The sequence below is a fragment of the Salvelinus namaycush genome, chromosome 26 (assembly GCF_016432855.1).
Source record: "Salvelinus namaycush isolate Seneca chromosome 26, SaNama_1.0, whole genome shotgun sequence".
Classification (NCBI taxonomy): Eukaryota; Metazoa; Chordata; class Actinopteri; order Salmoniformes; family Salmonidae; genus Salvelinus; species Salvelinus namaycush.
Genome location: NC_052332.1, coordinates 18,305,082 through 18,318,960, shown reverse-complemented (window position 1 = coordinate 18,318,960; position 13,879 = coordinate 18,305,082). Strand labels below are relative to the sequence as shown.

The following is a 13,879-nucleotide window of genomic DNA, read 5'->3' as shown; positions in this document are numbered from 1 at the left end:
CCTACCTGCAGCCGTCCCTGAGCAGCCCTCACACCCGTCTCGCTCTCACCATCTCTCTCTCTCTTTCTAAAACAGAGAAATGCATGACCTGAGCCCACTGCGTCAATGGATTCCTCCCCTGGTACACGTAACCTTTCTCAATGCTCCTTTTTCCATCCTCTTAGTCATGATTCATCATCCTTTCTCCCCTCCCCCTCCCATTCAAACACTGACATACATCCCTCACTTTTTAATCTCGATTCCTTTATGCATTTATTTTCTTAACTGCTACGTAACCTCTAAAAGACACTTATGCTAAAGTACTGGAGGACAAGGACCAATGGAAAAACCAAAACCCCCAGGACAGACCAATCAAAACTAACCGTCACATTGACAGACCAATAAGCATCAGTGCCCTATCAGCCCTCCCCCAATTCCAGATCATACCTCTAAAAGCAGAGTGGTGTTTTTAGGGAGATTACAAAATAACAGCTGCAGGTATTGGTTAGCAGATCTCTATGTTACAGGGATGGAGAGGGAGAGGAAAAAACTCAATCTCCTCCATTCTGTTGCCTAGCAACACCAACTGCTTTGAGTGTACACACTATCTCCCTCTCTCGCTCTTTCTCTCTGTCCTTAGATACAGTTCTTTATAAGCCAGTTGGTTTTCAGGCACAATGCAAAACCTAGTTGGGATTGGACAGCCAAATTCCAACCACTCCCTTCAAAATGTAAATGAGTCTGAGGAAGCAAGGTGCCATTTGACAAGACATTCGGGCCACACCCACTAAAGATGCTAATAACACGTCAACATGGATTTCACCCTTTTTCTTCCTCTGATTGGTGAATCCAGACACTGCTTTTTACCATAGAGTCATTGGTGTTTTCAGAGAACTATGCTGTCCTCTCCTGGACACATTGACAATTGATTTATTGTACAACATATGAACAGATGGACCTTTAACAAGGATATGCATACAATTTGGGTTATACTGAAAAGGTAACATAAAAGATCAAGCAAGGTCAGAAGGCCAAAAGTGAGCTCACGTGGGTGGAACCTTACCTTCCCTTGGACCTGCAGGTGATGGGAGTTCCTGGCAGCGATGATTGACAGCTGTCTCTGGATCCACAGCAGCTCTGAGTGAGACTGTCTCAGAAGCTCCTCAATGTCACTTGATCTGTGACCTCGCATGATGTCCTGGCAGTCTGGCGCACACACACATCGTAAATTACAAAGAGACACACAGAGATGGATGCTGTAAAAAAATACACGCACGCACACAGGCACGCACAGACAAACTACAAATGTAGACTTTGTATATTTAAAAACAGACTCATGCTCACACATATGCACACTGTACTCACATTACAAACACAATACAGCTTCATCCCTGGATTAGGTGTAAATCCAATGACCTGGTGCTCAAGCCTTTCACCTCCCTGTAACACAGATACCTGTCCATAGTTTACCAGTGCTGCTGCCATGCAGCCAGAGCTCCCTGGCTATCCCCACAACAGGCCGCTTCTGCTGCTCGCTGCGCCCACTCATTGACTGACTGACTGTGTATGCGTGTGTGTGTGTGTGTGTGTACAGAGACAGAGGCAGGCTGGGATTATTAATGTGTTCTCTAGTCTGTTACATAAGAGGGAGCAGGGGGATTATTGTATCACAGCACTACAATGACAGGAGGAGCCGCTGGAGCCAGGGCAGCTTTTATCAGCCACAACTAAAACTTCCTCTCCATCCCTCCGCTCTGCACCTGTCCTCCTCCTTCCATCCACTCACTGTCATTAGCCATCACAAACACCATTGTATGGTGACTGACGGTGTTAAAGGGGTTAAATAAGCAATTAGGCCCGAGGGAGTGTGGTATATTTAAGCAATAAGACACGAGGTGTGGTATATTGCCAATATACTGCAGAGTGCCTGGACACAGCCCTTAGCCGTGTTATATTGGCCATATACCACAAACCCCAGAGGTGTCTTACTGCTATTATAAACTGGTTACCAACGTAATTAGAGCAGTAAAAATAAATGTTTTGTCATACCAATGGTATACGGTCTGATATACCATGGCTTTCAACCAATCAGCATTCAGGGCTTGAACCATCCGGTTTATAATGATCATTAATTACGTTGGTAAAAACATTTATAATAGCAATAAGGCAGCTCGGGGGGTTGTGGTATATGGGCAATTTACCACGGCTCAGGGTTGTATACCACACCTCCGCGTGCCTTATTGCTTAAGTATAACATGGCTAAGGGTTGTTCTTAGGCACAACGCTAATACTGCTTAGATCCCGGGGAGAATTATACAGATTAGGCTACAAAAACCCCAGGAAACATGATGATATGGAAGATTCTCACGCAGGTTTTATATAATCTGTTATCAGTACTCAGATGCTCCTTGGCTTAATCTCAAAATAATGGTGTATTTTATTGTTGATAATAGAGTAAGGTTCTTTACAATAGCTGTTTGAAATGAGAAATGTATTTATCTGCCTAATTGCTAAAGTACTGTATGTATTGTGGTCAGCACCTTTTTTTCCACTACCACAAGGACAACACTATATGGCAGCATGGTGTCACAATTTCTGAGAATTTTCATTCCAGGTCCTAACTTTGATTGATTGCACAGATAACCCTGAAATACTGCTCTTATTCATACACACTCACACACATATCCTCAGATGTTCCCATTAACTTTTTTTTCTCCAGCTGCTGGGGTTTCTTACAGCAGGGCTTTACCTACCTGGTGAGAAAGCAAACATCAGTCTATGCATTCACCCTATTAGTCATTTAGAACATTTCCATGTTCTACTTTCTCACTGAATAATGACATTCTATCATTTGACTCTTTAGCCTAGAATAGATGCCAATATTTTGTGGCTTTAAAAAAAGGTGCCTTAGAGGAGAGCTGTCCTGTTATCCCAAACCAAAGCAGACTGCCTTCCCTTTAAACCTTGAACATGCACGCACGCACACACACACACTGCACACTCGTGCATGCACGCAAACACGCATACTCTGCCAAATTCATACACACCTCACAGCTTCTTAATGACTCACCTTGGAGAGCTTTTGTATTGCTGCAGGGAGAAGAAGAAACAGAGAGCACGGGGTTGTTTTCAAACGGCAGGAAATGAAATGCATACCTCATTACATTTCAAATTAGTCCCCATGTTATGCCTGCTGAACACGACCATGGTCTATTGTTGTAGGCATGAGACATGAATGACCCCTCAGCAACCCACCCCTTGCTCCCTTACAACCCACCAATTAGCACTTGTGTTGTTATTTATAGGCAGGATTTTCACAAAATAGTAAAAACAATGATACCTACCCCTGATTCATGTATATTTTCATTCTACATTTAGATAATAAGAATGGAACAGCAATGATGTTCATACATACACCACATATACAAAAGCATGTGGACACCCCTTCAAATTAGTAGATTTGGCTATTTCAGCCACACCTTTTGCTGACAGGAGTATAAAATCGAGCACACCGTCATGCAATCTCCATAGACAAACATTGGCACTAGAATGGCGTTACTGAAGAGCTCGGTGACTTTCAACGTGGCACCGTCATAGGATGCCACCGGTACAACAAGTCATTTCGTCAAATTTGTGCCCTGCTAGAGCTGCCCCGGTTAACTGTAAGTGTTGTTATTGTGAAGTGGAAACGTTGAGGAGCAACAATGGCTCAGCCACAAAGTGGTAGGCCACATAAGCTCACAGAACGGGACAACCAATTGCTGAAGCATGTAAAAATCGTATGTCCTCAATTGCAAAACTCACTACCGAGTTCCAAACTGCCTCTGGAAGCAAAGTCAGCAAAATAACTGTTCGTCGGGAGCTTCATGAAATGGGTTTCCATGGCCAAACAGCCGAACACAAGCTTAATATCAACATGTGCAATGTCAAGCGTCGGCTGGAGTGGTGTAAAGCTTGGGGCAGTGGAAACACGTTCTCTGGAGTGATGAATCACGCTTCATCATCTGGCAGTCCGACGGACAAATCTTGGTTTGTCAGATGCCAGGAGAACACTACCTGCCTCAATGAATAGAGCCAACTGTAAAGTTTGGTGGATGAGGAATAATGGTTCGGGCTAGGCCCCTTAGTTCCAGTGAAGGGAAATCTTAACACTATAGCATACAATGACATTCTAGACAATTCTGTGCTTCCAACTTTGTGGCAACAGTTTGGGGAAGGCCCTTTCCTGTTTCAGAATGACAATGTCCCCATGCACAAAGCGAGGTCCATAAAGAAATGGTTTGTTGAGATTTGTGTGGAAGAACTTGACTGGCCTGCAGAGCCCTGACCTCAACCCCATCAAACACCTTTGAGATTAATTGAAACACCAACTGCGAGCCAGGCCTAATCGCCCAACATCAGTGCCCGACCTCACTAGACTACGCAGCAATGTTCCAACATCTATTGGAAAGCCTTCCCAGAAGAGCGGAGGCTATTATAGCAGCAAAGGGGGGGACCAACACCATATTAATGCCCATGATTTTGGAATGAGATGTTTGAGCAGGTGTCCACATACTTTTGGTCATGTAGTGTACATAAATGCTCATGTACACTTTGTGTTGACTGTTCTCCAACCGTGTAGTTGGTAACATATACTGAACAAAAATATAAACGCAACATGCAACATTTTCACTGAGTTACAGACAATCAGTCAATTTAAATTAATTAATTTGGCCCTAATCTATGGGTTTCACATGACTGGGCAGGGGCGCAGCCATGGGGGGGCCTGGGAGGGTATAGGCCCACCCACTGGGGAGCCAGGACCTGCCAATCAGAATTGTTTTTTTCCCCACAAAAGGGCTTTATTACAGACAGAAATACTCCTCAGTTTCATCAGCTGTCCAGGTGGCTGGTCTCAGATGATCCTGCAGGTGAAGAAGCAGGATGTGGAGGTCCTGGAATGGTGAGGTTACACGTGGTCTGCGTTTGTGAAGCCAGTTGGACAGCGTAGCCTAGTGGTTAGAGCGTTGGACTAATAACCGAAAGGTTGCAAGATCGAATCCCCGAGCTGACAAGGTACAAATCTGTTGTTCTGCCCCTGAACAAGGCAGTCATTGAAAATTAGAATTTGTTCTTAACTGACTTGCCTAGTTAAATAAAGGTAAAAAAAAAATATTCAAATTCTCTACAATGACAGTGGTGGCATATGGTAGAGAAATTAACATTCAATTCTCTGGTGGACAAGTCCCGTAAAAATGCATTGTGTTAAGACACAACACTGCACATTTTAGAATGCTCTTTTATTGTCCCCAGCAGAAGGTGCAACTGTGTAATGATCATTCTGTTAAATCAACTCCTTGATATGCCACACCTGTCAGGTGGATGGATTACCTTGGCAATGGAAAAATGCTCACTAACAGGGATGTAAACAAATTTGTGCACAAAATGTGAGCAATAAGCTTTTTGTGCATATGGAACATTTCTGCTATCTTTTATTTCAGCTCATGAAACATGGGACTAATACTTTACATGTTACGTGTATATTTCTGTTCAGTATAGACATACAAATAATTACCTCAGAGGATGGATTCCCATGTTTTTTTGAAATTGTCTTACCTCAGACAGTGTCAATCAACTCTTTTTCACTATACTCTCTCCTCCCTTCTTTGCTGCAGATGACCCAACATTCCTTGGCAGTGTATTCTTTTGATATCAGTTGATCTGGTCCTCCTTAGTCATGTAATAAAGGCAGCTGTGTGGCAGAAAGGGCAAATGTAAGAAGATGTAGTGTGCAGATCGCTGCATGTATCCAGCTAAATACAAATGAGTGAATATTTGCATGTCTGAATGTGTCGTGCCTCCAGAGATAACACAGCAGGTTCAGTAGTTTCCATGGTTCCTATGGTGTGTGTTGGTACGTGCTAATGCAGGAGATTCTCATTAGATTTGTATTCTTGAAACACAGCCCAATGTGTTGTCTTTCCCGTCCCAGCATTATTGCACTCGGAGCTGCTTGCTGTGTGGCCATATGGCACATATACAGCAGGAGCAGAAGAGAGGGATGAGAAAATTAGAAAAGGAAAACAGTGACTCTAGAGGGGAATCTCACCTGTGATCATAGCCAGTAGAGAAACTGCCCCCATGCCAGTATCACCAGAACTCATGAAGCTTCAGGTCATAGTCAAAGATAGTCATCGTGTTCCCTACTGACATCTTCTACAATATCAAAAGCATAGACATGGGCCGTAACAACATTCAGTACAACAAGTGGCACCTTCAATTATTGTTCATAACGCCATGTCCTATTTCAAGCAGAAAGGTTCCACACCTTAAAATTACAAGGATATAGGATGAGAATAGGTCTAATGAGGTGGGATCTATAAATAGTCACTAGACTTAGCTGCGCAGGTTCTGTCTCTGTATACCAGTGGAGGCTGGTGGGAGGAGCTATAGGACAGGCTCATTGTAATGGAATAAAAGGAACAGAGTCAAACATTTAGTTCCATTTATTCCATTCCAGTTATTACAATGAGTCTGTCCTCCTATAGCTCCTCCCACCAGCCTCCACAGATAAATACCATCTCTCCTCCTGTAAGTGTGTTTGGATACATGGGCTAGAGCTGCTGATACCTCTACTAAAGAGGGCAAGGGGGTAAGGGAGATGGTTGGATAGTGTAAAAGCCAGGACAGGAGCCAGAATGGATAATTGTTCAGCTCCTTTGATTCTTCAGTGACCAACAGACAAACAGCTTTTCATTGAGGCAGAAGGAGTTGTTAAAGTTATACAAGGATGAGTAGCAATATCAACCTCACTTTGCTCAAAACATGTTCGAATTAAGGTTATTTGATTTCAATGAAACAGCAGGATTGACATGAACTATACAGGAAAGATTTTTTTACACCGCTTTATTTTTGCTCTCTCTTGGTTGGCTATCATAGATACTTTTGAAGTGAAAGAACATTGAAAGAGACACTTTACATATCAGCTGGATTCACTTTAGACAAGTGATGTCATCTCTTGCAGAGATGGACAGTGCTGTGGTTAACTTTGTCATTTGTTGTAAAGCACTTGAACAAAACCACAGGCCAAAGGCATAATAAAATGTGTCCTGACACCATTCCCACCTTCCTAAATTAATTCTGACAACTGCAACACTTGGCTAAATTACATCCACTGTGCTCAATAGCTAGTGTGAGCTTAGTGTTTTGTGCATGGAACTATAATCTTTTAAACAGGTGCAGTAATACAATATGATGTTTGTCTCAACTCTGCAAGCACTCAGTCAGCAATGTCATATCATTATCAAGTTCATTATCACAGCTGTTAACAAAATACAGCACAAATAAATAACGAGTAACATTGGATACATGTTCAGGTGAATATAAAAATAAATTCTACAAAACTTAAATATAAATGTGCAATGTTCAGCTGTGTAAAGATATTTGATAAAGCTCTGGAGCTCGAAATGTAATAAGAGGCACGAAGAAACAGTCATACATTAATTGATAGAACACATCTTCAAGTAGGGAGTACATCCAACCAATTCAGGAGAGGGAATACAAACATGTAACTGGGATTTACTGATGCCATTTCAAAGAATACCAGAGGTTAAGTAAACTGAGTGTAGGCTCTGTGTATATATTCTCATGGATACCGGAAATCCCCAAAAGGATAGTCAAACAAGGACAATTCTCCCTTGCGGGGACATTTCCCAGGTCCCCACAAGGACAAAGGCTATTTTAGGCTTAAGTTTAGGGTTAGAATTAAGGATAGGAGTTAGGGGAAATAGAATGGAAATCAATTTTAGTTCTCCACAAGGCTAGAAAAACATATGCTGTGTGTATGTGTGTTTCTGTCAAAAGTGCATAGTGCATGTCTGGTTGAAAAGGTTTAGGAGTGAATCAGGAGATTCAGCACCACCCTCTGGTTGATACTGCAGGTGCAGAGTTGTCTTCTTCCTCTGAAATGCACAGCAGAAACTCCTCATTGGAGCCTTTACTCACTCCATGAGAGAGGAGTCACTTCACCCAGCAAGGCATTAGTCGTCATGGTAGATATTTCAGATGGAAGAATGAGGTTGAGACTGAACATACACTGATCATTTTTGTTTTAGGTTGTTTTTTTGGGGGGGGGGGGGGGGGGCTTAGACAAATCACTACGAGACACTCAACCCCATAATTATGGCTAAAACGATGACACCAACAACCCCACCGATAGCAAGATAAAGCATTTTCTGTGAAAAAGAAGAGCTGTCCAGGAAAAGGAGTGGGGAACAAAAGGAAAATTGAATCAGCCGCATTGTCCAAATACATAGTGTACAGTCTTTCATTTAAAAAAAGCAATGAATTAAGAACTAAAAGATAAATGTAAAAAGGAAAAATTCAGGGCCCTTACATCCTATAGCCCACAGGCCAGGGGTGGACAGTCTTACGTATAGGTTGCCATAGTAATAAACCGGTCAGTATTTGACTAACGGGACTGCATTTATAGAGTGAAATGCAAACTGCTATAGGACATGACAGTATTTGTCTACGTGCGTGTTAAATCATGACACAGTGTTTGTCTGTGTAGATCAGTAGTAATTACCTAAGGCTGTGCGGTTGAGGGCAGTTTTAGACCCAGAGACAAACCAACGATAAGTGCGATTACAGCAAGCAGGATCACCACGACTATGGCAATTATGACATACTTCTGCCAAAACAAACAAGAAGCACAATGTTAGGCGTTATGTCAAAATAGTGTACTAGGCCAAACATGCATTAATAAAAATATTCAAATTATTGTCTGTTTTAATTGCAAGTCACATTTATTTCCAACGGTCATTACATGTTAACAGCACAAACATCACACAGAAACAGAGGCAAGGGCCATGGCTAACATTTCACAGTTTGTACACTTCTACAGGCAGTTTTGCGTAGCAGTTCAGTGCTTAACCTATCGGGAAGCTCTATGGTGTGATACCATCTTCCCTTCATCAAATGTGACGTTAGGCTCCTGAGAGATTAGGTGCTCGGTGATAAATCGAATAAAAATTTCAGGCGTGCGACATTAGCTTCACAGCGTTACAAATGATTGGCTGACCTTGAACGGGACGTTAGCTTCATTCACAGTGCTACCTTGAATGGCATGTTCAGTGGCAGCAGGACAAGCTATGGTTATAGTGGCTCATTTGACAGCGGTGGGTTTTGGTTCGTTGGGGACGGCGGTGGTGTTGCTCTTGAAAAGGCTGGGGAAACGGGGGAAAAGTCTTACCCTGCGCGCCGCTTTCTGGTACCGCACTGCCTTCTTGGTTTCCACTTTGGCCACGCCGATGTACTCGGCTGCAGTGCTCACGTTCTTCTCTATGTTGTTGATCATCTCCCCCTATTGGACACACAGGACAACACACAGATCACAATACAGAGGTTATACAGGGGATTTGTTAAACCATATTTCAATTTGTATATGCTTATTACATTGACAAATGTGATTATATAGGAGAGGATTTATACACAAGGCAGTTTTGTTCCAAGTCATTTTTCCCTTTGTGACATCCATCTCACCTGAGTCTCCACCAGCATGGCCATGTCAACAAACATCTCGTGGAGCTCCCTGATGCTGGACTCCAGGCGGATGATGTCCTTATGGCGAGACTCGATCTCATTCAGAGCCTGGCGCGTGATCTGGGAGTCGGAGATTATCTGTACAGGGAGGAAGAAGTACAGGAGGAGACATTTATGATGTGGCAAAATAATCCACAAAGCTGTAACCGTGTAGAAGGAAATGAGTGCAAGAACTCAATTCACTTTTATCTCTTGATTTATTAGTGTAAAGTGATACATGAGTGTTCTAAGAATATGCTACTCACATCAGAAGTGAAGATGGCAGGATTTTCACTGTGCAGAATCTCCTCCAGCTCCTCATCAGTGGTCACTTTCCCAGCTTCAAGAAAGAACATTTGTGAAATCAGTTTTCCAATTTAACTACAAGGGCTCACTAACAGCAGACCAGTTACTAAAGAGCACACCTCCTGTTCCTCTGGTCACCTGACTACATATATTGCAACCCCTCCCCCAGACAACCCTGAAAACCATTGCTAAGGCAACACTAAACACAGGTGTCTCCTGTTGCAAGCTCCTCTTTCTGTAATCCTGGGGCGTGGCCAGGGTATTCCTCCCCCTCTCAGAACACTCCTGTTTGCTGATAAAGATGTACAGCACACAGAAAACAGGTGGCTGTCTAGGCTAAGAAGGTAATAATGTTTCTCTCTCTGTGCGCGCAACCCCAGCACTCACTGATCTCCAGCTGTCTCTGAATCCGTCCTTTGCACCTCTCCCTGAAGGACATCTGGGTCTCGTTGTACACTGTCATGACATCCACAAACCACCACATCAGATGTGTGTACTGAAGGTGGGGAGACAAACGGCACACACAGAGGACTCCATTAGGGTCTATGTCTGACAAACAAATGTATTGTAGTTAACATGTGGTCCAGTTCTGACCTGGTTTGTCTGGATGCGCTGGTCCACAGAGGCTGCGTTTGCATTCTCATCCTCAGGCAGGCTGTTCTGCATGGCTGCCAACACACAGCAAGGCCCGGTCAGCATGACGCAATATACAGAGTGTACAAAACATTAGGACCACCTTCCTAATATTGAGTTGCACCCCCTTTTGCCCTCAGAACAGCCGTCAAGGCATGGAATCTACAAGGTCTCAAAAGCATTCCATAGGGATGCTGGCCCATGTTGACTCCAATGCTTCCCACAGTTGTGTCAAATTGGCTGGATGTCCTTTGGGTGGTGGACCATTCTTGATACACACGGGTAATTGTTGAGTGCGAAAAACCCAGCTGTGTTGCAGTTCTTGACATACTCAAACTGGTGTGCCTGGCACCTACTAACATCCTCCATTCAAATATTTTGTCTTGCACATTCACCCTCAATGACACATACAGAATGTCTCAATTTTATCAAGGCTTCTTTAACCTGTCTCCTCCCCTTCATCTACAATGATTGATGTGGATTTAACAGGTGACATCAATAAGAGATCATAGCTTTCACCTGGTCAGTCTTTTCTTGGAAAGAGCAGGTGTTCCTAAAGTTTTGAACACGCAGTGTATTACCTAATGCACACACACATACTGTATGCATAAATACATTACTTAAACTCACCCCAAACATACACTTGCAGATGAATGCAAACAATTAGTCCAACTTACAAACGTATGCATCATCCTCACATATTCCCATACACGCAGAGGCAGCTAGACACACACCTCTACATACAGATATCTTATCTATATTGTTAGCAGTGGGGGTCAAACTATTCCAGCCATGTGTTTACCTATGACCAGGTGTGCAGTAGTAGCTTTCCCGTACATACAGCTAATTTGCAAGTCAAATCACCCTTATAAACTAAACTCCCTCTGAATTGAGGGAAGTGTTCCCAAGCTCATTATATAGTTCTCTCTAGTTCTCCCGCTTACAATTTATTTCATTCATACCCTACCAGTCTAACTGATTTATTATGAACTCACTTTTTAACTTGGCCCGCACTGTGTTGGCATTCCTCTTGATTTCATTGGTGAGCTGCTCCAGTTCATCTTTGGTGCCTGAAGGGAGAAACATGGAGACAGAACATCAAAGGCAGCGAGTGACTGGTCAGAGTTGCCAATTGAAGTCACTACATGCTGCCTTTTACAACTGTTCTGGGAACATCTATAATCTGTTGTTGGCATATTGACCTGGCCTTCCACCACAGTGCTGTATAATATTAATATTCATATCATTCAGTCCAATGCAGGCTATTCTGTTGGAGCCATCGTAGAATAGAATGTTCATGCCTAGCATTGACTGCAGATTTCTCAATGTGAAATCGACGTCCATTTCCATCAGTAAACATATGAAGCATTTAAGCAATAAAAAAAGATTATGTCATCGGCAGCCAATGGTTGTCTGGCACTTCCTTAATCCAGTAATACCAGATGACTATTAGAGGAAACGGGCAGGCTGGTTGGGCTGGAGTTATAGGCAGTGTTTCCTGCCTGGCTCATTTGTATTTAATATGTGACTTTTCCCAGACTGGACAACGTCCTGGAGAGGAACCATTTTCATTAAAATGTGGTTTTCCTGTACTTTTCACATTTTAAGACAATTTGGGTGAATGTGTGCAGCTGTGAGGCCATACTCACTCTCCTCAGGGTTGGGGGCAGAGAGGATAGCGCTGTGTTTCTTCACCACTTCATCTACCTGGGAAGAGATCTTATCAATGAGGCGTCGCACCTCCCCCACCTTCAAACACAACATGTCACATTAGTTTACACACAACAAAGAGGCTTTTATAATCAAAACATTGTATTACCCTCACTGAGGGTTACAGTGACATTTGAAAGGAATCAACAGTCAGCAAGAAACAGAATACATTTTTTTAACACACATTGGCTATAGTCTTTGGCAAACAGAGCTAGAGAAGACGCATGACTATGCAAACTTAAAGCTCCAAGTAGACTACCTGTTTCAAGAAGTCGTCCCTGTGGGAATTGTTATCCACTGTGATGGTGCCATCATCATCCACATTAAAGGGGTTATTGTTGCTGTTCTGTGAAAATAATTGTCTGATCAGTGGAAGGCCTCTAACCAAAGAAAATACTAGGCCTGCCATGCCAATTACATGTTATTTCAGCACCCCATTGTGAAAAATTAACTGCACAGTCCTACCATTGTGAAGTGTAATGCCAGAGGGAGAATACAATAATTCCTAAAATATAACGTTACTCACAATAGAATAGCCTTGGGTAACAAAGTTAATTTAAAAATATATATCTTTTTTTTAAAGGAGACAACCTTTGGAGTCATAGGCATCAATAACCTTGACCAACCCATTTATAGGGACAAGAAACACAATAGAACATTTCATAATAAATGAAATGTAACATTGACAATAGTAGCTAGGTGTAGGCCAACATTACACTAACCTACCCGGCTGGCACACGGATTAAAAGGCTAACATATATACCGTAACGTTAGATAGTTATCGTACAGTACACCTGTTGACATCGAAGAAACCGACAATAACAATAGTTCCCTAATTTTATGCTAAAGTTCAATAAAGCCTACAGCTACTGTACTGTAACAGACAAGAGTCGTAGTTGACTCGAAATGACTCGCCAGAAACAACTCACATCTTCATGAACAATTTAACTGAAACTTAACGTGAGAAGGAAAAAGAAACGCAAAGCAGACGTCCTAGTTTCTAGATAGAAATGTTAACGTTAGCTATTTCCCTTCTCTCTGATAGTGATACTCACCGCTGTCAAATCGCCCAGGCGGTCCCTCATCACGCCCTTTCAACAATTAATTTGTTCAGAGCATGTGAAAACGACTTTGCTAAAGCTCCGTAAGTAGACTTAAATACCATATAAATTCCCCTCCCGTTTAAATGTTCACGATAATAGTAAAACGTTATTCATTTTAGCAGTTTGTTGATTTAAAAAATAGTTAGCGTTCAACAAAAAGGCGAATTTCAGAGACCCGCGAGACGTTTGGCCACGCCTGCTTGAGTGGAGTTCTATTACCTTGCTGACATCAACAGCAGTGTGCTCTACAGGTTACTATAGGGGGTGATAAGTGCCAGAATGAAGCCTCGTGACGCTACTAATACCTCTCACCAAGTCACCTAACGTCTTTTTTCTAAGGCATTAAAGTGCCAACACGCGTTCACGTCACGTGGCACGTACACGTCATGTAGAAGTAGTGTTTAGTAGTGTTCATGTGGTGTAATGTGGCACTGACAAGTAACGTGTCAGTTTGCTTGTAAGTTTATTATGAAAGATCTTACCATATGTCACGTGTTAGTTGAAGTGTCTGTTTAGTTCATTATTAAAGATCTCACCATGAACGCCTTACAAACGTCTACATGTACATGATTTTGTAAAAAATATTT

General features: G+C 42.5%; 1 protein-coding gene across 1 annotated transcript; it reads right to left on the bottom strand.

Annotated features, from left to right (window-relative positions):
* Positions 1-8,086: 8,086 nt before the first annotated feature.
* LOC120021824 (syntaxin-2-like) lies at positions 8,087-13,505 on the bottom strand. Its single transcript, XM_038965675.1, has 11 exons — positions 13,245-13,505; positions 12,449-12,535; positions 12,129-12,228; positions 11,475-11,549; positions 10,441-10,514; positions 10,234-10,342; positions 9,807-9,880; positions 9,502-9,639; positions 9,212-9,322; positions 8,546-8,650; positions 8,087-8,208 (listed from the first exon to the last, which is right to left on the bottom strand). Exons 1-10 carry the CDS (start codon positions 13,272-13,274, stop codon positions 8,546-8,548), a joined length of 903 nt encoding a protein of 300 aa, XP_038821603.1. The 5' UTR covers positions 13,275-13,505; the 3' UTR covers positions 8,087-8,208.
* Between the last annotated feature and the right edge of the window lie 374 nt (positions 13,506-13,879).